The sequence below is a fragment of the Anolis carolinensis genome, chromosome 5 (genome assembly GCF_035594765.1).
Source record: "Anolis carolinensis isolate JA03-04 chromosome 5, rAnoCar3.1.pri, whole genome shotgun sequence".
NCBI lineage: Eukaryota > Metazoa > Chordata > Lepidosauria > Squamata > Dactyloidae > Anolis > Anolis carolinensis.
Window position 1 is genome coordinate 103,500,957 of NC_085845.1, and position 26,812 is coordinate 103,527,768.

At 40.4% G+C, this 26,812-nt stretch overlaps 1 protein-coding gene across 1 annotated transcript; it reads right to left on the reverse strand.

Annotated features, from left to right (window-relative positions):
- Window positions 1-6,748: 6,748 nt before the first annotated feature.
- trmt44 (tRNA methyltransferase 44 homolog) lies at window positions 6,749-26,799 on the reverse strand. The gene is made up of 11 exons (XM_003224165.4): window positions 26,466-26,799; window positions 21,886-22,003; window positions 19,464-19,680; window positions 18,807-18,875; window positions 17,560-17,667; window positions 16,631-16,702; window positions 15,950-16,050; window positions 15,072-15,255; window positions 11,873-12,230; window positions 10,187-10,303; window positions 6,749-7,838 (listed from the first exon to the last, which is right to left on the reverse strand). Exons 1-11 carry the CDS (start codon window positions 26,797-26,799, stop codon window positions 7,597-7,599), a joined length of 1,920 nt encoding a protein of 639 aa, XP_003224213.3. The 3' UTR covers window positions 6,749-7,596.
- Window positions 26,800-26,812: the final 13 nt, after the last annotated feature.

Here is a 26,812-nt window from a genome sequence, read left to right on the forward strand (position 1 = left end):
GCAGCTTACAATAAAACGCATATATAAAAATTATACAGTGCAATATAAATCAGTTAAAATTATTATTAACTTACATCAGTATTCATAAAACACATTATAAAATACAGGTAGGCGTGTTCAGGCTGAAGGGACTCGGGGCAGCTTACAAATGGGACAAATGTCCACAAGACATAAAAGCCAACACAATCAACCCTTCTTTCTTCTCTTCCTTTCTTTTCATTTCCTCTAAGCTCCTCAGCTTAGAAATAGGGATGAGCACCAACCCCCAGAGTCTGACATGACTAGACTTAATGTCAGGGGAAAACTTTTTCCTTTACCTAGTAACTAGCTTGGGGACCCAGAGGTATCCAGCTTATTAGAAAATGGCATTGTTTATTTTCGGAAGTTTAGTAATATCAGTTTGGTAATTGGAGCCTCCGGTGGCCTAGGGGATAAAAGCCTTGTGACTTGAAGGTTGGGTTGCTGACCTGAAGGCTGCCAGGTTCGAATCCCACCCGGGGAGAGCGCAGATGAGCTCCCTCTATCAGCTCCAGCTCCATGCGGGGACATGAGAGAAGCCTCCCACAAGGATGGCAAAAACATCAAAACATCCGGGCATCCCCTGGGCAACGTCCTTGCAGACGGCCAATTCTCTCACTCCAGAAGCAACTCCAGTTGCTCCTGACATGAAAAAAAAAGTTTGGTAATGTTTAATACTATTTATTAGAAATAAGCCAGTCTTTCCTTTTGTTTTTTATGAATGCTCCCATTAGAAAATGCATAAGGATGTGGGTGAAATGCAATTCCCAAAACCGTGGGTCAATCCTTCCCAAACCCAGTGTGCTGTTTTGTCTTTCAATAACAGTCTTAAAACATTGTGATAAGTAAATTAAAACTGCTTTACTTCAGCAAAACATAAAGTACAGTGCACTCAGTGGAATAATACAAACGGAAGCAAGGAAGTCATAGGGCAAGCACAGTTCTTCGTCTCTGATAAACTCCCAAATCAAATAGCAGGCTTACTTCAGACAAAGAAACAACAATAAATCCAGATGCAGACTCGAAGCAGGCACCAGGGGAGCGAAGGCATTAGAGTCAGTTTGTTACCAGCATGAGCTGGCTGCACCTGCTTCTGCTTTATAGCCCTGAGTCCCCTCACAGCTACTAGGGCAGTTCCTAATTAAGCAGCTGCATTTCTGGCAGCTAATCTAACTGAACAATGTCTCTGCTCTGTTTCCTTTAGCCTCTCCTGAAATGAGGGTACTTGCAAAGTCTCAGATTCCAACTCACCCTCAGATTCATGAACACTTTCCTGCTCCCCTTCGGAAGAGGAATCCCTAACATCCTGCCAGTATTTAAAGTTGGCCATGTTGAGTCTGTGCATCCAGTTTGGTGTAATACATTGTCGGCTGGGTTCAGTGCTCTCTGGATAAGGGAGAACTACAACTCTCTAAAATCAAGATCAATACCCCCAAGCCCCTCCAGTATGTTAAGTTGGTCATGGGGGATCTGTGTTGAAACTTTGGCCCAGGCCCGTCATTTGTAGGGGTCACAGTGTTTTCTGGAAGTGGGCGAAGGTACTGCAAATCCCATTGTTTGTGGTCCTTCTTTCCCCAACATTCCTAAGACATAAAGTGCATCATGGAGAGTCAGTATCAAATGTGATCCAGATCCTGGGTGATGGGGTTAGCAGGAGTTTCTGAATGTGGGTGAAGGTACAGCAAATCCCATCGCTGATGGTGCATCTTCCCCCAAACACAACCAGGACGTAAAGTGCATCATGGGGGGTCTGTGTGCCAAGTTTGGTCCAGGTCCATCATTCATGGGAATCGCAATGGTCTGAGGGAGCCAAATTGGGTGAAGGTTCTGCAAATTTCATCATCCATGGTCCATCCTCCCCCAAATTTTACCAGAATATGAGGTGGGTCATGTGGTGTCTGTGTGCCAAGTTTGGTCCAGGTCCATCACTGGTAGGGTTCAGAACACATCCAATATGTTCTGCTGGCCATCACTGGTAGGGTTCAAACACATCCAATATGTTCGGCTGGCCATGAGTGTCTGTGTGCCAAGTTTGGTCCCGGTCCGTCATTTGTGTGGGTCGCAGTGGAAATGAGTGAAGGTACTGCAAATCCCATTATCCATGGTCTGTCCTCCCCTAAACTTCACCAGGACATGAGGTGGGTCATGGGTGGTCTGTGTGCCAAGTTTGGTCCAGGTCTGTCATGAGTGGAGGTCGCAGTGGCCTGTGAAAGTAGCAGCCAATCAGAAAGCAGAAGGAAACACTGCTGCATACAAACATATAAACATACAAACACTGACTTTTATTATATATGTAAATAAATATATTGATTAGCCCTTAGGCTGTATCACAATACCAAACCAAACAAAGCTTAGTAGGACTTGATTACACTCTATGTAGTAAGTTAAAATAAGACACTTATAACAATACAGTAAATAAATATGACAAAACTGAACACATACATATTTCCTTATCACCCCAACAATTTACCCTGATCAGCCCCACATATGTGGTTCTAAAATGTATTGTTTTGTTTAAATACAGAGTTGTTTTATATATTATTTTTGGGTCCTGGCCACACATAAAATATGTTGTTCTGATGTGAGATTCCCTGTACATTGTCCGTTTGATATATGAACCAAGGTAGAAGTCTCTCACCTTCTGGTACAATTTACAATCAAATAATATATGTGCTATATCCTCAATTTTAGGTGCTCCGTAGATACAAATCCGTTCATTATAGGAGATGCTATTAAATCTGACTATTGTCTCAAGCTGATCAAATCTAGCTTGAGTGAATACCTCTATAAAATGTTTTGGCATTTTGCATTTTTAGATAGTTGGCAATTTGGAAAGTACTGACTCAGTCATTTTAGGCTGGCAACCTTACTGAGGGTGGCTATGTCTTTTTGTGTTTCTTTGTCCAAAATTCTTTGTACAGCATTCTTTTTACTTGATCACTTAAGGTGTAAGGAGACAGGAAGACTGCAACTTCTTATATAATTTGTCAGTTGCATAATCCAAGAGGTCTGTAGTTGGGATTTTATCTGTTCGAATAGGCACAATTTTGGGAGTTTATCAGGCTCCATAACACTGATTTTACATCAGTAATTATACATCTTAAGTTTAGACTGTGCATGGATTGTGTAAATTTCCAGTTCAGCTCTCACTGCAGCAGCTGAGGTCCTTTTATCTACTCCCAATATGCTTTTCAAGTGCTGAGATTGTGCTTGTTCTGTTACCGAGATGGAACTTAAACCCCATACTTCTGCTGCACATAAAAGCATAGGTATAACCTTAGCTTTATATACTTTAATTATTGGGATTAGGGTACCTGGGTGGCTATGTGTTTTAGGTTAAGTATTACATTTAATGATGAGAAGTCCAAGAACCAATCTCAGAGAAAGTTACTCCAAGATAAGGGAAGGTGTTCACTTGTTCTATTATCTCACCATCTAATTGCCATTTGTCTTTGGTGTCTTTCCAAACACCATGATTTTTTACTTTGATTTGTTGATAGATTTCCCTTTTATTTTCTCTTCTTTCCCTCCTCTGTCCCTTCCTATACCTTCCCTTCATTTCATTTCTCCCTCCCTCTCCCCCTCCCTCCCTCTCTTTTTTCTTTCCTCTTTCTCTTTTTCTCTCTTTCATTTTTCTTTTCTTTCTTTCCTCTCTTAGAATCATAGAATAGAGTTGGAAGAGACCACATAGGCCATCTAGTCCAACCCCCTGCCATGAAGAAAAAGCAGATTCACAATATTCCCTTCCCCTTTCTACTTTCTCCAGCTCAGGCAGGGCCTTTCTCACAATATCTCCATAGCAACATGGGTGTCTTTGTGGTTCTTTCTTCCCTTATTCCCTTCCCTCATACACATGTCAACTTTCTTTTCCGGTAACACCACAGAGGGCTACTTCACCTAACAACCGACAACCTTTCATCTAGCGATAAGCAATCCAGTGGCCGGGCTGTGGCGCAGGCTGGTGAGCAGCCTGCTAGAATAAATCACTCTGACTATGAGGTCATGAGTTCGAGGCCAGTCCGTGGTGGGGTGAGCACCTGTCAATTAAAAAAATATAGCCCCTGCTTGTTGCTGACCTAGTTGCATCTATCAAGTAGGAAATAAGGCACTATTTATAAAGTGGGGAGGCAAATGTAACTAATTTACAATGTTGGAATGAGGAAGTGCTGTCATAGTGGATGAAGCAGCTGCTCCCCCCTGTGGCCATAATCAAACATCCCCTCAGGGGAAGGTTAAATTGCCTCTGCGTCTGTCTTTGTCTCTGTTCTATGTGTATATGGGCATTGAATGTTTGCCCTATATGTATATAATGTGATCCGCCCTGAGTCCCCTTTGGGGTGAGAAGGGCGGAATATAAATACTGTAAACAAATAAATAAATAAATCACAGAGGGCCACTTCACCTAGCAACAGCCTTTATGGTACAAATAGAAACAAGCATATATACCTCAACTTTTGTATATATATAATTATTCCACTTAAAATGGCTCTATATAACAAAATGTGAAAAAAATGTTCCTGGTTTAATTGTGCGACACTTACTTTGAAAGTTGTTATATTCCAGAAACTTAGTTTTTGTGGCTGCCATTGGTGGAGACTCGATGAGATATTCATTCTAGTCTCCGTTTCATTTGCTTCATCGCCGCTAGCTCCTTGGGAGTACCAGGGAGCCAATTTGGCTCTGCTTTGTGAAAGGAGACATTCGGGAGTGATTATGTCAACTGCCCTGGCCATGTTCGTGTTCAAGAGGTCTGCTAGAGCTTTGACAGAATCACCTACCGAAGTGGCTGAGAAATCCCCAAGAGCCGTCTGGAATCCATCCGGATCCAGAAGTCTCCTGGGGTGGACCTACCTAATCGGTCCTCCACCCCTGCAAAGGTTCAAAGCCCCAGTGAGCCTAAACCTAACCAGGTAGTGATTGATCCATGGCAAAGAAATTTTAGATAGTTCCTCCACAATACTGTCACCTTTATCCTGCCCCGAGCAGAAGACCAAGTCCAATGTGTATCCAGCACTATGGGTGGGACAAGATACCATTTGGGACAGTCCCATGGTTGTCATAGCGGCCATGAAGTCCCGAGCCGCTCCAGAGTGGTCTTGGCATGGATGTTGAAGTCCCTCAGCACTATTAGCCGTTGGGACTCCAGCACCAGGCCCGAGATCACCCTGGCTAGCTCAGGCGAGGGTGTTGAACAGTGGGGTGTACAGTACACTAACAGAATCCCTGTTCTGTCTCGGTGACTCACCCTTAGGTGGACATTCAAATGTTTTAGACTGTGGGATGGAACACCTGTCAGGTGGATAAAATCCTAATAGACCACTGCGATGACTCCTCCCCACTCTTGGGTCTTGCCAGCTGCTGCACACTGAAACCTGGTGAACAGAGCTGGGAGAGATTTACCCCATCCTGCCAGGTCTCATTAATGCAAGCCAGGTCAGCATGCTCATCCAGGATCTGGTCCCGGATGGCAGATGTTTTTCCAATCACCGACCTGGCATTAAGCAGCAGAACTTTCAACCCAGAGAGCCTGCCACTTTGGTTACCTAGATTATCCACTGGAGGAGATGGGCCAGGGATGACAAAAATTATATCGCGGTCCCTGGACCGCCTCCTCCACCTACCGCATCTCCTCCTGCCCTGGAGTGTCGTAATAAGCGCCCACCTACCAGGAAGGGCCCTCCAGGGCACATCATTTTCCTATTGTCAACTTGCTTTCAACAGAATTACAATACTGCAATATGAGTCTACACTGCCAGATAATCTGGGATAAACAGATAATCTGGGATCAGATCCTGGAATATAGGGCAGTGTGCCTTGAGCTCTTCAGATGGAGAGCAGGCAAGCTTCCCTAAAAGGCATTCACATTCTTGCTACGTTAATGCTGTTTGAGTCCTAGCTTTGAATACTTCAGCAAATATATCTGGGGGAAGTGCAGGCCTTGTTTGGCTGATAGGGCATTGGCAGGAATTCTGTGTGAACAATTGTGTTTATGCTTGCAGTTAACAAAAATCAGGCAGGTCAATGACTCCCAGCTCAAATATGCTGATGTATTCGTTTTAAAAGGCTCATAGTTGGCAAAATAGAGAGGAATTCTTCCCAGAAAAGTGTGTGGCGCATCTGGGAGAAAAAGAAATGAGTCACAGTAAACCAGTAGGATAACATTTGTTGTATTGGATGAGGCATCCTATACTTTCTCTATTGTGCAATGAGGACTTAATCTGAATCAGAACTTTGAATTGGCATGTTAGTAAGAACAAAGGGTAAACAGTTTTACCAAAAAGAGGTAACAGAAAGGTAAAGAGAGCTAAAAGATAAGTGCAGCAAGAAAAATCTATGACAGTCTTACTTCTGGTAATTTAGGGAACTTACATGCAAATTGTGAATGCTTTGCTTTTGAGGAAAACATACAGTGCGAATAAGCCCAGGTAACTTTGTGGAAATATAGTTATGCTTGTAGCCTTGTGGTCAAAGTATGCCATTGTTCAGATTACTGTCATAATTCAAAACATGTATTGATGTCTATCCATGCAGTGGTTTAAACAGTTGACGACAAGTCTGGAGACTAAGGTTTGATTCACAGTTTGGGCATGGAAATCCACTGGGCGACCTTGGGCAAGTCATACACTCTCAACCCCATGGGATAGGTTCACCTTAGTGTCACTGTAGGTCAGAAACAACATGAAGGCATACAACAAGTTGCACAAAAATCAGTTATCTCCCAACAATATGGTTTCCTCTAAGAACACACCCATTTATTTTGTTCAATTGGGTTTGTCCATACAGCTCCATGCTTCTGTTCAAGAGACATAGTAGGAACTTTGAGTTCAGTAGTGAAGTTTGTTGTTGTTTACTCGTTCAGTCCCTTCCGACTTTTCATGACTTCATGGACCAGTCCACGCCAGAGCTTCCTGTCAGCCGTCGCCATCCCCAGCTCCTTCAAGGTCAAGCCAGTACCATCCATCCATCTTGCCCTTGGTCACCCCCTCTTTTCCCTTCCATTTTCCCCAGCATCATGATCTTCTCCAAGCTTTCCTGTCTTCTCATTTTGTGGTAGTGAAGAGTGCTAATTGCCATTTCCCTATATAACTGTTTTCCTCTATAATATTGTGCATCAGCAGGTAATCCCAGTAGAAAATTTTGTACACTGTTGAGAAGGGACACAGCAATCATAACAGTGCAAAAACAGGAAAAGATACCAAAGAAACAATCAGACTGGCAAGATATAGTTCACTGAAAAGTTGTATGGTGGGACTTGTCCTATCAAAAGGTAATTTTGGAGACATAGAGTTCTGAGAGAAACATGTTTGCAGGTCTAGCCAAACAAAAGGGGAAAGTGATGCAGTGAAAATTTGGAGGACTACAAAGTTTACATTTAAAAATAATAATTTAATGTCTATATGATTATGAGCATAAAGTACAGAAGTTCCAGAAATGGGATTTCACAACCTTTCTTCTCCCACAAATGAATGTGATAGAATCTTGTTGCATGAATTGAAAGTGATGCCTCTGTACAACTTTTGCAAAATATGCATGAAACCAAATCAACATTCTATCTGAGTAAATTGGATTAGCAACTTTTTATTGTTTTGTTTTATTTTTTCTTGGTGCCAATAGAGTTTGCTTTAGTTCTTCCGTCCCATGAGCATACTGGCATGATTCTGAAGTCAGTGGACAGCCGTGAGGATGGTGAATGTAAAACCAGCACAGGCGAGTTTTAAATGTTTTAGAAGGAAGTCTTTGTTTAACCTGATTTGCTGGTCTGTTTTTCCTAGGTAGCTTAGCTTCTCTCCAGTCACGAATATGAACTTTCCCATTCAAAACTAAGATGAACAAAACAAAGGGAAAGATTAGTGTTGCAGGTATATGAAGTACAATAAAAATGTCTATGACAACAAGAAAAACCTGATTTTGTGTGAGCAAATTATTGCAAATATGCACAAGAAATGCCTAGTTCCAAAGGTGGATTAGATACATCTGATGAAGAGAATAGTCCAGGACAGTATCATAAAGACCTTAAGTTTTAAAGTGCCATAAGCATGCTTTGCTGTTCATTTGGAGTGTGTATCGTTTTGCAATTATCAATATAAACCTTTTAGGAAAAACTGGGCAACTCCTTTTAAAATGCTTATGTGGCCATAAGCAAGAATTACATTAATGTACGTTATTGACAGGATCCTTGTTAATGTTTAGAAAACCTACGAGGTAGTACGAGTAAAAACAGCCTTAGCTAAAAATAGCGTCTCTTCTGAATGAATTCCTGGAGGAGATAATGGGTTGGATAAGGAAAAAGAAATTGCACCTAAATTCAGATTCAATAGAGATGCTTAGTGTTATGGGTTGGAGATGTAACTCCACCACTTCTGGATGGAGTTACACTCCTCCTGAAAGACAGTTACTGGATCTGCCTCTCCAAATGTCAGCCCAGATAGATGCGACCATCAGGAATGGTTAGTACCAGCCTTGGTTACTACCAGCTGTGTCCCTTCTGAGAAGGAACTAAAGATGTGCATGTAACCTCAAGGTTGGACTTTTACAACACATTTTATATTGGGCTACTTCTGAACAAAATTTGGAAATTCCAGTTACTTCAAAACATGGCAGCTATATTGGTTACAAGAACATTTAGAAGTTAGCATATTACATCTATGTTAAAGTCACTCCAAGTACTTGTCAATTAGTTTCCAAGCAAAGTACAAGGTATTGGCTGTAAACTTTAAAGCCCTACTGATTTGGGTCCAGGTTACCTTCAGGATTGCCTTCTCCCATACAATCCATCCTGCAAGCCTAATAGGTACTCCAACTAGCTAGAACCTGACTGGTAACCGTCACCCTGAGGACCTTTTCATCGACTGCCCCAAAACTATGGAATGATCTGCCAGAAGATCTCTGACAGCTAAACGAGCTGTCAGAATTTAGAACAGAATTAAAGACCTATATCTTCTGGTAGGCTAATTACCAATTTTAAATAGTAATTCTGAATTTACACTCTACTATATTTGTATTTTAATATATGTGTTTTTATTATATTTTAATCCTTGCACTATGTATTTTACTATATTTGTTTCGTTACGATGTGTTTTCAGGTCTGCATTTTTGGTACTTATTTTATGGTTATGTGTTTTGATTATGTTGTACCCTGCCTCAACCCATGAGGACAGGTAGGTAAAATCTCTAGAGTTGGAAGAAATTACAAGAGCCATGAAGTCCAACACCGTGGTATTCAGGAACACACAATCAAAGCACTCCTGACAGATAGCCATCCAGTCTCTGCTTAAAACTTTCAAAGGAGGCATCTCTACCATGCTTCAAGGCAGCACATTCCACTGCCAAACAGCTCTTACTCTCAGAAGTTCTTCCTAATGTTTAGAGGGAATCCCTTTTCTTGCAATCTGAATCCATTGTTCCGTGTCCTAGTCTCCAGGGCAGCAGAAAACAAGCTTGCCCACTTTTCAATGTGACATTTTAAAAATATATTCAAACATAGCTATCATGTCCCCTCAGTTTTTCTTTAAGGTAAATATGCTCAGCTTCCTAGACTGCTCCTCATAGGGTTTGGATATACATTAATTACATATAGAAAACTTAATTATAGATCTGTATAATTAAGGAAGAAACTAAACCAGCAAATATATGGATAGCAACAGAGAAAAGCCTATACAAGAAATGGATGACACATGCTACTGAGAAATGAAGAAAGTCATTTCTTATACAACTTTTTTACAATAATTCAGCCATAGCTTAAAGGAAGGTCAAAGCCTAAAGGTAAGATTAAAACATGTGTTTGGCCTCAACCATCCTCTGGCATTTCTCCACTATGGATGAAGTACTTGGAAGATCCAGGTTTGGTTCTACAATGAACTTTGTACATCAGAAATCCCCCCCCCCCCATTCTGAGCAAAAGGCTAACAAAGGGAGAGTTCTGAAGATGCTCTGACCACTTTCCAGAAGCAGAGTACACCCTGTCTCTAGAGCAGGAAAATGGTCAGTCTTTGTGTCTGGGTTTTTGTGCACAATTCCATGATATTTCTACTCAATTCCATCCATAGAAAAAAATACCGTAGTAAAATGCCTTTTGTGAGAAGTGGGACACTTGTAGATGTCATTCTAGTAACTGTGTATTAAGTCAACATACAGGAATCCAAAATCACATCACATTCCCAGTCCTTACCTTCAAACACTTGATGATTGTTTCTCAGCAAGGTCTGGAGGCCTCCGTATTCATTCTTCAGAGTTTTTAACGTTTCCTTGTCTAAATGTTCTGCAACTTCTCCTAAGGTAAGACTCACTAAAAAAAATAATACATTCATATAAAATAGCTGTTAGTCCTTAATGATAGTTTTTTGTTTTAAGATTCTGAAAACTGTGTCACTATTCTAGGTGTTCTGTGGAACACATTCTGTGATTAAGTGGGTGCGCATATAGCCCAGCTTACAAAATCACAGAAACATAGGGTTGGAAGGGGCTTCATGGGCCATCAATTCCAACCTCCCGCTCAATTCATAGAATCATAGAATAGATTGAAAGAGACCGCGTGGACCACCTAGTCCAACCCCTAGCCATGCAGGAAAAGCAAAATCAAAGTACCCCTGACAGATGGCCATCCATCCTCTGTGTTGTCGAAGGCTTTCATGGCCGGGATCACAGGGTTGTTGTATGTATTCTGGGCTGTATGGCCATGTTGCAGAAGTATTATCTCCTGACGTTTCGCCCACATCTATGGCAGGCATCCTCAGAGGTTGTGAGGTATGGAGAAACTAAACAAGGAAGGTTAATATATATCTGTGGAAAGTCCAGGGTGTGAGAAGAACTCTTTGTCAGATGGAAGCCAGTGTGAATGTTGCAGTTAATCACCTTAATTAGCATTGGAAAGGTTCATCTCCTGGCTTTTCCTGCCTGGGGGCATCCTTTGTTCAGCGTCATTAGCTATCCTTGGAACTCTTCTGTTTTCAGAGTGTTGTTTCTTATTTACTGTTCTGATTTTTGAGTTTTTTAATACTGGTAGCCAGATTTTGTTCATTTTCATGGTTTCCTCCTTTCTGGTGAAGTTGTCCACATGCTTGTGAATTTCAATGGCTTCTCTGTGTAGTCTGACATGATAGCTGTTGGAGTGGTCAAGCATTTCTGTGTTCTCAAATAATATACTGTGTCAGGTTGGTTCATTAAATGCTCTGCAATGGCTGATTTCTCTGGTTGAGTTAGACTGCAGTGCCTTTCATGTTCTTTGACTCATGTTTGGGCGCTGCGTTTGGTGGTCCCTATGTAGACTTGTTCACAGCTGCATGGTATACGGTAGACTCCTGCAGAGGAGAGAGGATCCCTCTTGTCTTTCACTCACAACCTCTGAGGATGCCTGCCATAGATGTGGGCAAAACGTCAGGAGAGAATACTTCTGGAACATGGGCATACAGCCCGGAATACATACAACAACCTGCCATCCAGCCTCTGTTTAAAATTCAGTATCACCAGCTAAAACATTTCCAACGGGTAGTTGATGTATCTATAGTGGGAAGTAGGAAATCCATTTTAATTTTTTAACTTTAAAATAACTTTAAAAATTTTTAAATAACTTATTGTAAGTTTTTTAAAGTTACAAAAAGAGATAAGCTGCTTTTCTTCCCAAGTCTCCCCAAAAGATCTCATAGCAGCTGATCAGGATGCCAGTTGTTCAGATTGTACACAAGGACTTCTTAGAAAAGTATAGATGTGTAATAATGCAATAATGTAAAACTTATTAGAATGCTTTGCTTTGAACACTCTAAAGAGACTATTACCATGGTGAAAGCACAACTTCAATCAATTGTACATTTCTTTTTTATGTAAATATGCCAAACTAATAAACAAACAAAAATCTTACCTCCTCTATTCCATGTGCTTGCATTTCCAAATGAACTCTCTTTGGTTTCATTTAATAATAGATTTGCTACTTTCAAAACTACTCTGTCTACAAAGTCCTGAGGCAGAGTTGTGCAGTTTCTCATTTGTTCTTTAGACCTGGGCAGAAACCCAGATATTAAAACCTTGTCCACGTTTAGCTCTTCAGATACTTCATCCTCTGCTACCAAGTCAGTGGCATCGCTTACAGCTAAGAAGCTGCCATTCTCTGGGGTTGTTATGCCGCACAATTGGCGCCTGTTGATATATCGTGCTCGCTGCTCCTCAAGTACATTCTCTTGTGCTGCAAGGTAGGTTCTAGACATCCCAATTAGGCAGACCTAGGGATAAGACAATTATTTAGGTGCCAATAACTACTCACTGTGCCAAGATTATAAGTGCAACGGATTATAACGGATTATAAGACCTGGTCAATGGTTGTTAGCCTCCTTGAGTAAGACAACGCTCTCTATGATACACATGTCACTGTTTTCCTTGCCCTGTTTCCTATCTGCATAGGAAATTGTGAAAACAATAACTGAAAGCAGAGAGCGTTTCCAATTGCTGAAGGTAAGGGGGGAAAACTCAATCTGATTCAGGCAATTACAGTGTGGTTGTAAAACCTAGAGTTATCAGGCATTCTGTATTGAAGGAGATCCTTTTCTCATCAATTGAATAGAAATTATATTGTCAGTCTCAGCACTAGACTATCCTAAAAAAAATCAGAATACAATTTCACTATATAAAAGAATCAAAGTGAAAAGAATGGGAGAGAAGATTAGAGCTGTACTGATATCAAATAATATGGAAGTTCCATCAATACAGGACAGTGGCTCTCAACCTGTGGGTCCCCAAATGTTTTGGCCACCAACTCCCAAAAATCCCAGCTAGTTTACCAGCTGTTAGGATTTTGGGGAGTTGAAGGCCAAAACACCAGGGGACCCACAGGTTAAGAACCACTGATCTAGGATGTCATAGAATCATAGAATAGTAGAGTTGGAAGAGACCTCATGGGCCATCCAGTCCAACCCCCCCCCCCCCGCTAAGAAGCAGGAAATCGCATTCAAAGCACCCCCGACAGATGGCCATCCAGCCTCTGCTTAAAAGCCTCCAAAGAAGGAGCCTCCACCACAGCCCAGGGGAGAGAGTTCCACTGTCGAACAGCTCTCACAGTGAGGAAGTTCTTCCTGATGTTCAGATGGAATCTCCTTTCCTGTAGTTTTCCGTGTCCTAGTCTGCAGGGCAGCAGAAAACAAGCTTGCTCCCTCCTCCCTATGACTTCCCTTCATGTATTTGTACATGGCTATCATGTCTCCTCTCAGCCTTCTCTTCTGCAGGCTAAACATGCCCAGCTCTTTAAGCCGCTCCTCATAGGGCTTGTTCTCCAGACCCTTAATCATTTTAGTCGCCCTCCTCTGGACGCTTTCCAACTTGTCAACATCTCCCTTCAACTGCGGTGCCCAGAATTGGACACAGTATTCCAGGTGTGGTCTGACCAAGGCAGAATAGAGGGGTAGCATGACTTCCCTGGATCTAGACGCTATACCCCTATTTATGCAGGCCAGAATCCCGTTGGCTTTTTTAGCTGCCGCATCACATTGTTGGCTCATGTTTAACTTGTTGTCCACAAGGACTCCAAGGTCTTTTTCGCACACACTGCTGTCAAGCCAGGCGTCCCCCATTCTGTATCTTTGATTTCCATTTTTTCTGCCGAAGTGAAGTATCTTGCATTTGTCCCTGTTGAACTTCATTTTGTTAGTTTCGGCCCATCTCTCTAGTCTGTCAAGATCGTTTTGAATTCTGCTCCTGTCTTCTGGAGTGTTGGCTATCCCTCCCAGCTTGGTGTCATTTGCAAACTTGATGATCGTGCCTTCTAACCCTTCGTCTAAGTCGTTAATAAAGATGTTGAACAGAACCGGGCCCAGGACGGAGCCCTGCGGCACTCCACTTGTCACTTCTTTCCATGATGAAGACGACGCATTGGTGAGCACCCTTTGGGTCTAGTGTATAAAAACCTGGAACAACTATGAATGCATACTACAGCTACACCAGTCACACTTCAAAACTATTAAAATCCTGTAAGTCAGAATCACCTTGTCCCACAGATTTAAATGGCATCAAAGAATGATTACAGTCAGTCTTCCATATTCGCTGGTGTTAGAGGTACAAGACCCCCATGAAAGTGAAAAACCTCAAGTAAACAAATGGCTATTTTTTAATCTGAGATAACACCTCAAAGTCTGTTGGAAGCTGACTAGGACAGTGGTCCCCAACTTTTGGTCCTCCAGATATTTTGAACTACAACTCCCAGAAATCCTAGCCAATTTGCCAGCTGTTAGGAATTGTGGGAGTTGAAGTCCAAAACGCCTGGAGGATCAAAGGTTGGGAACCACTACTATAGGGCAGTGGAGGCCCAAGAAAACTCTAGAAAGAACATTTTTAACCAATTTTGTGAATAATCAAATATGCAAAATCAAAACTGCAAATGTGGAGGGATGATTGTAATTTTAGCCTGAAATCAAACCAGTGTCTCTTCTATATTTAGCAATATTTTGTCTTGAAACTAGTAATATTCCTTGCTTAGTTGTTATTACCATATTCACTGCACTTTTTTATCTTGTGTCAGGAGAGAATTGAGAAACTGCAAGTCGCTTCTGGTGTGAGAGAATTGGGCATCTGCAAGGACGTTGCCCAGGGAACGCCCGGACGTTTTGATGTTTTACCATCCTTGTGGGAAGCTTTTGTCATGTCTCCGCATGGAGCTGGAGCTGATAGAGGGCGCTCATCTGTGCTCTAACGTGTTGGATTCGAACAGGTCAGCAACCCAACCATCAAGTCATCAGTCCTGCTGGCACAAGGGTTTAACCCACTGTGCCACCAGAGGGTCCTATTGATTGCACTAATATACTACTATTGTCCTTGTAACTGAGATTGTGCACAGTTTATACCAATTAACTCTACAGCTTTCATAAATGCCTTTATATTACCTTCAGGGAGTAAGTAGACCATGCAGCAGTGTAAGACATTCATGGGGAAAATACAGATATAAAATTTTATACTTTTGGACATTTCCTAACTTGAACTTAAACTGTGACAGTCAGCTCTAATATAATTTATATTGTAGCCATAAGTTAAAAGTAAAACAATAAAGACATTTAAAGACGAATGTAAATGAAAGTTACTCTTTTTGTTGACGGGATTCTAAGGCAGTCTTCTTCCACGTTAAAACCACATACGACTCCCACTTCTGTTACAAAATCAAGGTATTCTCTGTACTGAGTCTTCTTACTTTGCCTTCGGTTGTACTTTCCATGGAAATCAAAGAAACAGCAAGGCAATAGGAAATATCGACAAGAATAAGAAGACCTGTGGCAGGATGAGAGATCGAGGCATTCAATTAAAAAAGCATTTTTTATGATCTGTTGTATATTCTAGACTTGACATAAGTAAAAGAGAAGTCTAGTATTTCTCAAGATTTAATTGATCTCAATTTTTTCACCCTTCGGATCTTATAAATAATACAAATTAATATTTTAGTAAGATTTTCAGTTTTAAAATTTATGAAATAATTCAGCTGAATCTGTCCTGCTATGTCAAAGTTTAAAAATAAAGTATGTGCTTAGCTATTATAGAGATTCTATCCTAACCTAAAAGTTCAAATACTTATTTTGGCATAGTTAACTGCTGGTACTTGGTTCCCAAGTAAAACGATAGTAGCTTTGTGCCCGCATGTAATTAATTATATTCTAATTCAGTAAAAATGTTATTGGATTCCCAGGAATGGGTTTCTTCCAATGACAGCTATTTTTTGCAAGTTCTCATATTGTTTTAGTGAAGCTTTTACTATCATTACAGCATCAAATACTCATCTCATCTCTTGCTGTATCTCTGAAATGTACCAGTATTTTTAAGCAATTGAATTATATATTTTTTTCACTTGTACAATTTTTAATTATTTCATTATGTAGAATACTAAAATTGCCATTCATGAGTTATCACTTATATACTGATTCCTTATTTCAAGCATCAGAGATGCTCCTAGAATGCTGAAAACTGGTACCTGGCTGCAATAACAGGTATCCATGGTGTCAGTTCATCAGAATGATTTCCAATCAACCAGTCAACATCTGGATACAAACTGTTTGGACTCACTACATTTTCCTGAAAAGAAACGAAACAGTTCTTTATATCAGATGAGGAACCAGTATGGTATAGTGGTTTGAATATCTTTCCAAGACTCTACAACCCAAGGTTCAAATTCTTGCTCATCAAACTCTCTCAGCCTCAAAGGAAGGCAAAAGCAAACCCCCTATTGGTGAGGCACCAGCACTCTTTGGCAAAGAATGATAAAGACCTTATAAAGCTACAATTTGTTATTTCATAGCACTGAGCCATGGCAATTAAAGTAGTCCCAAACAGCATTAATTTCATTTGTGAACTTACCCCTAATATAGATGTTGTTTCTAACAGAAGGAACATATAGCACATTCCCCCTTACCCTAAGACTTCCCAAAACCTGCAATTGTACATCTTGTACATTTGGACAGAAGGAATAGCAGAAATTGAACCTTGCAGAAAGTTAGGATAGTACCTAACCCTCAGTGTTGCAGGCAAAGGCTTAATTAAAAGGACAATTACTTAAAAATTAACAACATCAACCTAGTTTTATGCGCAAATATAGACATAAACAAAAATCAGTTGGTAAAGACATTAAATGTGAAAACACAAGTATTAAGAATACCTCCAAATGTGTATGTGGGCCATACATGTCCCATATTCTTCTTCTTCTGACATCAATACCTTTGCCTGGATGCTGAAAGATTTCATACATGGTTAGTCAAGTGGGGCTCACAGTTTCACATCTCTCCTATGGACAGAAGGCCACCATATTTCCTGAAGTCACTGTGGAGACACAGAGTACCAACAGTACTCAGTTCCGAATATAATATGTGACAGTAGGTTCTATGCTTGTTTGTAAAATCATACTATGACACTTAATACTTAGTAACTGGTTGAGCATTTCGGGGGTGGGGGTGGGGCATAATGAAAAAGTTGTAATGCCAGACAGCCATGGATATTATGGTATACATTTTTGGGTCTCTGATAGTAAGATTTATAAATTGCCAATAGGTTCAATTGAAGCACATAATATAAATATTTGCATTATACACAAATACAATAAAAAGAAATGTATGAAACATTCTGGCTTGAACTATCAGCCAATAGGACATTGCAAATCTTTTATCACAAGAAAAACAGCCTTCTCATCCCATCCCTTTGCCTAGATCAGAGCAGCTACAGGGACCTTGCTTCTGTTCTCCCTGCTAGAAATAATACTCTACCAGGCCTCTTCAACCTGTGGTCCTCCAGGTGTTTGGGCTTCCAACACCCAGAAGACATAGCCAGCTTGTTCAATTGTGAGGAATTCAAGGACCTGAAGTCCAAAATATTTTGAGGGCTGCAGGTTGAAGTGGCCTACTCTATTCCTATTGGCATTGCCCTGGAATCATGGAAGCAAAATTTCCTCTAGCAAGCAGAGAGAAAAGAGAAGTCAGAGAGGAAAAATACTGTGGCACATAGTAATCCAGTAATATTCCAATTCATTTAACTAAATGGGAAATGAGGAAACAGTTATAGCTTGTTTTTTTTCCTCTCAATGAAACTATTTACCCCTTCGTTGCTCAAGATGTGAACTAGCAGACCATTTCCACAACCAAGATCAACAAAAGATTGTTTCTTTGAAAGGCCTCTCTCAGCTCTCTCATCTTCCCAAACGATCTAGGAATAAATCAAATCCAAGTTTTAGAAACTGATAGGAGGCATTCATATTTATTTACAAATATCAAAGACATTTTATGATGGAGCATATAAGTGAAATATACAGTTACATTCCATTTTGACACAATCCTGTATCATACATGAAAGGGCAAAGCTTAGTGAAAAATGCTATAGGATGTTATTTTTAGCTGTACCCCTGAGTTTCTCCTGGCCCCATAAATGCCTGAATGAAGACCATATTTTGGAATATTTGGTTGGAAAATTAACTCACCAATAAACATGAGAAACAGACAAATTAATTTATTGCCACCAACACTAATACTTGAAATTGTTTTGTTAACACTAACTCATTCTTTAAAGTTTAGTTTAGAACAGACATTCAGATATACAAAGAATGTGTGGCTAGTTATTCCAGCAATCTACACAACATCTTTCTACCTGGCCTTCATCACTCAAAAGAAACATACATTCAGTACACTTCTGTGAATTTGAGTCAAACAGGCTAGTTAGATTCATTCTAGAGCCTTCCCTCTCTTAGAAAAGATGAAAGAACTTGCATGTTGTGTGAAGTATCTTTTTCTTTACTCAGTTATCTGAGCATCTAGAACCCTAAAACCACATGCAATTGAAAAGTAATATATGTAATGTGTGAATGCAGCAGCTTACAAAAATAATGTTTGTAAATTATTGTAAACGCTTTAATGTCTTATTTTTTTTAAAAAATATTTAAATTATTGTTATTACTTGTCTTGTTTAATATCATGATCCACTAAAATCTTGGTGAAAGGTATGATATATAAATGAAATAAATGATTAAATAAATAGCTCAGGTCTTCAAATAGGTCTTGGCCTATTCCAGTTTAGTTAGAAGCAGCACTGGAAACACAAACAAGCAAACTATTTTAAAACACCAAATTAACATCTGCCAGTTTTAGTTCACCGAGACTGTTATTTTGTCTGCTTCTCAAAGAATTCTGCTCAATATGTTTTAAGTAAAATTCTGAAAGCACTAGATTTTAACTTTTGGCAAAAAATGGGGTTTTTTTTCCTTTTTGAAGAATCCATAGTTATTTCCCTGTTTAAGGGAGTATTTACTTTTTAATGGGTATTCTGCTATTTAGGTTTTTGACCTTACTTACCAGCAGGTATGCAGCTATAGCAACATCTTCATATACAAACTTTTCTGGATTTGTGACTTCAGGCCAAACCTGCAGATGAACGAGCAAAGTAATAAGGATATTAGTTGCAAATATTAACTATATATATATATATATATATATATATATATATATATATGTTAGTCAAGTTAACCAGTGCATGCATGTGGGAAGTGGGAAGGTGGCATTATTATAGTCTGTGTAGCCCTTGGTGAATTCCATGGTGGAAAACAGGAAGTTAAATTGCACATGCCACTGTTTCCAATTATTTCAAGTCATGCACTGGGCACCATTTAGGCATAAGTTCAGAGTCACTTTCCATTTAGCTTCATGGCTAACTCAGGAAGTGCCTCTGGTGGATAAGCTTCTTACAAACAGGCTATCAACTTAACATATAAAGTAATTGCACCACCTCTTACTTATTACCCATTGTTTGATATAAAACCCTACATGAATCCATTATTTTTTAAAAAATTCTGATTAGCTGAACTTTGATGCGAGGAGCTGAAAAGCACAACCATGTATGTCAAACAGCTAAGGAGTTTCTTCAGCATGCATAAAGCTTATAAGTCAATCATTCCCATGTGTATCTTAAATAAAAAGCGAGTGAAAAGTCTGTCCTGTTCCATTTCGATTTACCTTTACAATCTCTTTGTATTTTTCCTTTAAATCTTGGTAAATTTTGCTGTATTTTGCCACAGAAATGAGCGAGAGTGTACTTTTAAATTCATTCTTTATAATCTCTGTAGACCACTTCGCCAGTTTTGACAGAAGTTCACTTTTAAGCCATGTTATTTTGGGATATAAAATTCCATCTGAAATATAGTTTTCTGGTGATGATAAAATTGATATGGACCTTCAAACATAAAAAAAAATCAGAATTATTCAATATTTTTCACTCAATTGTGTCATAGACCAATCAAGTATGATCAATACATTTACTGCCAAGAGCAATGAACTATGTCATCTAAATCACACTTTCCAAGAAAAGTTTTGGTGTGACTTTAGGTTTTAGCACACTGCCTTTCCTTTACTTTAACCAAGATTCCAGGTACTTGTTCCTAAAAGAAAAAAAGATGGCAGTCACTCTGATATTGCTGATATTTTTTTAAAAAAAAAATAGCAATATTTTTAAAAGAAAATAAATATATAGTCACACCATTCAAAGCCATTTACAATTTAAGAATATTTGCTATAGAAAGCACTACCATAAACTTTAAGAACTATAAAGCATGAGTAAGCAAGTTCTAAAACTACTCAGTTTGGCAGGTGTTTTCCAGATCAAAAAGGAGAGGGCAAATGAACTTCCCGGTATAAAAACTTTCTCAGTTGGGGACTCTTTCAGGATTTCCTTTGCCACTGTTCTGATGAGGAAGGATATTTTTCCTTGCAGACATAAAGAGCATTCAGGCTCTTATTGTTGGAAATAAAAAAAAGCATCTAAGTTTGAATATATAGTAATTTAGGGGGGAAAGGATCCTTGTAGTGCATGCCTGCTGTCTTGTTTTCATCTGTTTTTTAGATCTGTGTAACTCAAGGTGTTCTGCTTTCTGCCTTCCTCCTTCTTCCCAGAAATCTTTGTGTGCTTTATTGCCTTTTGTTTGAGAAGTGAGCACCATAAGGCCCCTCTCAGCCTCAGGATGGCTTACGCACACATTGTTAGGGACTCATTTACCAATACAGTAGAGTCTCACTTATCCAACATAAATGGGCCGGCAGAACATTGGATAAGTGAATAAGGAGGGATTAAGGAAAAGCCTATTAAACATCAAATTAAGTTATGATTTTACAAATTAAGCACCATGTTATACATCATGTTATACAACAAATTTGGCAGGAAAAGTAGTTCAATACACAGTAATGCTATGTAGTAATTACTGTATTTACGAATTTAGCACCAAAATATCACAATGTATTGAAAACATTGACTACAAAAACATTGATTATTAAAAGGCAGATTGCGTTGGATAATCCAGAATGTTGGATATGCGAATGTTGGATAAGTGAGATTCTACTGTATTAGGTTATTTTCCCCCATCTATTATTTTATCTGAGATGTATTACTTTCAACAATAAAATAATTTATACCTTTTAAAACCTGACCACAGCATCCTGCCTATTTTCTTTACTGATTCCTACCATAAGCTCCTATATAGCACAAGCTACCCTTATCTCTACTGTGCTACAGATAGCAAACATTCCTACACATATAAGAGGAGACAGACATTTAGGTACACTGGCTAGAGGTGGCTAAATTGTGAAATATCCAAATGTTGATCCCACCAGATCATTTTCAGTGGGGATACATGATAGGAGATGCAATTCAACAACACTGATGGTCCAACTACAATGCTGGTTTGCCTGCTTTGTGCGTTAAAGTGCCATAACCCAAAGTGGTTTGCAAAAGTTATGAAGCACCACAAGTTGTACATCCTTGATTGAGGTCTTTAAAAAAGTAGCAACTAGAACTCTGTACCAATATTGGTTAACACATCAATGAACAGAAATGAACCAGAGGCCAGTGTATGTGTTGTAAGAGGGCAAATATTCAATAGAACCCTTGCTGCCACATTTTTCACTAGTGGCAGTTTTCAGCAACTTTTCAATAACGAACCCATGTTCAGCCCACTGAAATAATTCAATCTGGATATAATTAAAAGATGTATCACTGTGCTCACATCCAACCTCAGTTAAGATTTTGTTGCCAATTTAAGATTTCAACTTAGTTATATATTAATCATGTATTTGTTCAAGGTATTTGTTTTTCGTTCCCTGGGGCATTCAAGGCAATGCACAATCAATAGACGGCACTTTTAAATGTGAAAAAAATAACTTACAAAAATTATATAGTCCCAACATCTTTTGAAATAATTTAAAATCAAGACAGATTTTTTTTTAAAAAAAGAATAGAAGCTTGGCCTATCTGAACCCTATAGAATAGAAAAAAATGTTTAATATAGTTTAGGTAACCAATCTAAACTGGGATCATACTAATTCTATAGGACATGCTTATCACAAGAAAAAACCTCTCAGGATAGTGGTACATCTTTTCAGTACTCACCACTCATTGTCTTGTTTATGCATAAGTCGAATTTGATAAACATTGCACTTCTTGATCTTGTACTTGCCCTCATGGGTCTGCTCCAATGGCAAAAAGGTTACTATCCCTTTAATGATATCTGTAAATATTTGCAGAGGGCATGGTAAGTAATCTTTGGAAGATCAGAATTAATATAATACTTGGTACAAATAATGTAATGTAAATCAATCTGCCGTAATCCTTTCAGTAACCTTGTAAGGAAGCTTGGCATTTCCACTAGAGATGGAATTCAAGGATAAAAGATTGCTGATGAAGCTAATTCACAACAAAAGCAAGGATACTGTCTTAGGGAGCATCCAAAGTGTATAATTAATGCAATTTGACTCAACTTTAATTGTCATGAGACACCAGCCTACTTTGAAAGAGAGTGCTGGTGTGTCATGGCAGTTTGAATCAAAAGGTGAGGCTGAAGAGCTAAAACTACAAATCCCATGAAACCATAGGATTTACCCATGGTAGCTAAAGTGATTTCAAACTGCATTACTTCTACAGTGTAGAAGTGTCTCTAGTCTTGGTTAGTACATGACACCAACTCAATAAAGAGTAATAAACTAGTTAGATGGGACACATTAGTACAACATAATTTTACTATAAAGAAAGTAATATGCGGTTGCATCAACCATTTGGGGAGCGTATTTCCAAAAGATAGCAAATCCTTCTGAACAAATTTTACAGGAATTGAAAAAAAAGTGCTGAGAATATGCATTCTTCTATAAAATGCAATTTTCCAAGTATTGTACCAACACATTTTGATAGTTTTGATCTATACATAATATTCTACTCCAAGGCCCCTTCTATACTGCCATATAATCCAGATTTTCAAATTCGATAATCCACATTATCTACTTTGAACTGGATTTTGAGTCTACACTGCCATAGAATCCAGTTCAAAGCAAATAATCTGAATTTTATATAGCAGTGTAGAAGAGGCCCTAGACAATGTGCTCCCATTTTTCAGACAGTACCTGAGTTACATACATCTGACTTACAAATGATTCATAGTTAAGAACAGAGATGAGAAAACAGAAAGTGAGAGGCCCCTTCCACACAGCTGTATAAAATTCACACTGAACTGGATTATATGGCAGTGGGGACTCAGACAATCCAGTTCAAAACAGATATTATCTGCCTTGATATTTTGGGTTATATGGCTGTGTGGAAGGGTCCTCCATGGTTTCCAAACTGTTTGACTCTCAAAACCCTTTTTAGAATCAATTTCTATGGAGGAACCCCTTAGGTATACCCTATGTCTTATAAAATAATTGTGTTTAGGAGTAGTTTTATGCAGGGAGGAAGAGGGGACAGGAAGTAAGGGAATGCAAGGCCTCGCTCAGTCTCATTGTCTGCCCGTCTCATGTTAGGATCATTTTGGAGCTAATGACAGAAGATTGACCAAGCATAATCTGCTAGAGGTGCAAAATTAAACTTGGCAAATTTTGGTTCAAGAATTGGAATACAATTTCTTGACATGACAGCTAGAAGTAGTTTAACTCATGTGATAAGGTCAATGCATCTCCATGCTTCAAAAGAGGAAAGCAGACCAAGGAATTGCTGGACAGGGATTGTGATCCCGTCCAGCCTGTGCTGGATGGGATCACACTCCCCCTGAAAACACATGTCTGGAGTTTGGGGGTCCTCCTGGACAGAGCATTGAACGTGGAAGGTCCTGGTATCATCAGTGGACATTAAAATTTTTGCACCAACTGCACCTGTTCCTCGAGAAGCCAGATCTGGCCACGGTGATACATGCCTTAGTTACATCCCATCTGGATTACTGTAACACGCTCTACATGGGACTGCCTCTAGAGAGTGCTTGGAAACTTGACCTAGTCCAAAGAGCTGTGACCAGGTTGCTCACTAGGGCTGGCTACACTGCCTGTCTGTTTCTGGGTACAATTCAAAGTGCTGGTTATGACCTTTAAAGTCCTAGATGGTCCAGGTCCAGGCTATTTGGCTGATTGCATACCCTTGTACAAACCTGCCCTGAGATCTTCAGGAGAGGCCCTTGTCCTGTTCTACCTCAAGCTTGGTTAGTAGGAACAAGATAGCGGGCCTTCTCGGAGGTGGCCCCTCGACTCTGGAACTCCCTTCTTCCCAGGGAAGCCAGAATGGTCCCCTCCCTGCTGTCCTTCAGGCGGCAGGCTAAAACCTTTTTATTCAGGCAGACTTTTAAAGATGAAAGTTTCTAAGATCTAGTCAGAACTATTTTGATGGATTTTAATTGATTTTTTTAGTGCTGCTTGTGTTGAATTCTGTTTTAATGTTTGTTTGTTTTTTGTATATTTTAAATTATATATTAATGCTTTTATGTCAAGCTGCTTTGAATGCCCTTTGGGGGACAAAGCTAGATATAAATACAATAATAATAATAATGTGCCCTATGACAGGGAAAATTCACAACATGATAAAGTGGTAACTTGTAACTCGGGACTCTTCCAGACAGGCCCTATATCCTAGGATCTGATCCCAGGTTTTCTGTTTATCCCAGGCCCCTTCCACACAGCTTAACAAATCCCACGTTATCTGTTTTGAACTGGGATATACGGCAGTGTGAACTCCAGGCCCTTATACATAGTCATATAACCCAGAATATCAAGGCTGAAAATCCCACAATATCTGCTTTGAACAGTTGAGTCCACATGCCATATATTCCAGTTCAATGCAGAAAATGTGGGATTTTATTCAGCTTTGTGGAAGGGGCCCCGGATATTCCAGTTCAAAGCAGATATTCCAGTTCAAAGCAGATATTGTGGGTTACTCTGCCTTGATATTCTGGGTTATAGGGCTGTGTATTAGGGCCCTTACTACAAAAAGAGATGACACTGAAATACAACACCGCCTGAGCTCTGCGAGCACAGCATTTTTCAGAATGAAGCAGAGAGTGTTTGATGATTGGAACATCTGTAGAGATACCAAGGTGCTTGTTTATAAAGCCATTGTCCTCCCAACCCTGCTCTACGCCTGCAAAACGTGGACGGACTACAGACATCACACCAAACTCCTGGAGCGTTTCCATAAGCGTTGCCTCAGAAAAATTCTGCAAATCTCTTGGGAAGACAGACGGACAAATGTCAGCGTGCTGGAAGAAGCAAAGACCACCAGCATTGAAGCAATGCTCCTACGCCATCAACTCAGCTGGACTGGCCACATTGTCCGAATGTCGAAGAAATAAGCAAACGGAATGTTGGTGGGCAGGAAAAGAGATTTAAAGATGGGCTTAAAGCCAACCTTAAAAACTGTGGCATAGACACTGAGAACTGGGAAGCACTGGCCCTTGGGCGCTCTAATTGGAGGTCAGCTGTGACCAGCAGTGCTGCGGAGTTCGAAGAGGCATGAATGGCGAGCTTAAGGAAGAAGCGTGCCAAGAGGAAGGAGCGTCAAGCCAACCCTAACCAGGACCGCCTTCCACCTGGAAACCGATGTCCTCACTGCGGGAGAACATGCAGATCAAGAACAGGTCTCTTCAGCCATCTACGGACACATCCCCAGGATGGAAGAGAATCATCCTCAAACTACGAGGAATCGCCTAAGTAAGTAAGTAAAGTAACTAAGTAAAGTACACAAAGAGATAAGGCTTCAATTCTTGAGTATACTAAAGGCTGTTCCACACAGCCCTATATCCCAGAATATCAAGGCAGAAAATCCCACCATATCTGCTTTGAACTAGGTTATCTGAGTCCACACCAGAGGTCCCCAAACTAAGACCCGGGGGCCGGATGCGGCCCATCAAACCCATTTATCCGGCCCCCACAGCACAAGGGCAGAAGGGGGTTGGGCTAAATGACCCAAGGGGTCTCTTCTTCTCTTACAACCATTATTATTATTATTATTATTATTATTATTATTATTATTATTATTATTATTATTGAGGCTGGGTGGCCATCTGTCAGGGGTGCTTTGCTTGTGCTTTAGGTGCACAAAAGCAAAAGGGGATTGGACTAAATGGCCCAAGGGGTCTCTTCCAACCCTCTTTATTGTTATTATTATTACTATTACTATTATTATTAACATTGAGGCTGGGTGGCCATCTGTCAGGGATGCTTTGCTTGTGCTTTTGGTGCACAAAAGCAGAAGGGAATTGGACTAAATGGCCCAAGGGGTCTCTTCCAACCCTCTTTATTATTATTATTATTATTATTATTATTATTATTATTAACATTGAGGCTGGGTGGCCATCTGTCAGGGGTGCTTTGCTTGTGCTTTCGGTGCACAAAGGCAGAAGGGGATTGGACTCAATGGCTCAAAGGGTCTCTTCCAAACCTCATTTTTATTATTGTTGTTGTTGTTGTTATTGATAATAATTATTATTGCTCAGTAGCCAACTATAGTCCGGCCCTCCAACGGTGCGAAGGATCGTGAACTGACCTGACCCCCTGTTTAAAAAGTTTGGGGACCTCTGGTCCACACTGGCATGTATTCCTGTTCAAAGCAGAAAATGTGGGATTTTATTCAGCTGTGTGGAAAGGGCCTAAATCTATGAGAAGTGTGGCCAGCCACAGCGGGCGGGAGGCTTGGGCCTCTCCTCCAGGCCCTTCACTCACCTTTCACGACCATCTCCTGGGCGGGCGCGGGAGGGCAGGTCTTGGGCACCAGGGTCCGCAGCACCACCTCCAAGCCCTCCTCCTCCTCCTCCTGGAGACCGCCATCTAGACCGAGGGCCTCCCCGCAGCCTGAGGTGCGCAGAGCCTCCCAAGGCGCCCCCTCCAGCAGCTTCCCTTCGTCCCCGAAGCCAGGCTTCGAGGCGTCGAGGCGGGCGCCGCAGAGGCGCTTGTTGGCCACCTGGGGCCTCTCCAGCCACACGCCCACGGCCTCCCAGAAGCCCCCCGGGAGGCGCCTCAGCGGGTCCCGCACGCAGGCCTCCCGCAGCAGCTCCATGGCCCTTCCCTTC

Coding starts and splice junctions, on each gene's coding strand:
- trmt44 (XM_003224165.4), bottom strand. CDS start 26,799: ATGGAGCTGCTGCGGGAGGCCTGCGTGCGGGACCCGCTGAGGCGCCTC. Junction 16,051..16,630: donor GCCCACATACACATTTGGAG/GTATTCTTAATA, acceptor GTTTCTTTTCAG/GAAAATGTAGTGAGTCCAAA. Junction 12,231..15,071: donor GAATCCCGTCAACAAAAAGA/GTAACTTTCATT, acceptor TCTTATCCCTAG/GTCTGCCTAATTGGGATGTC.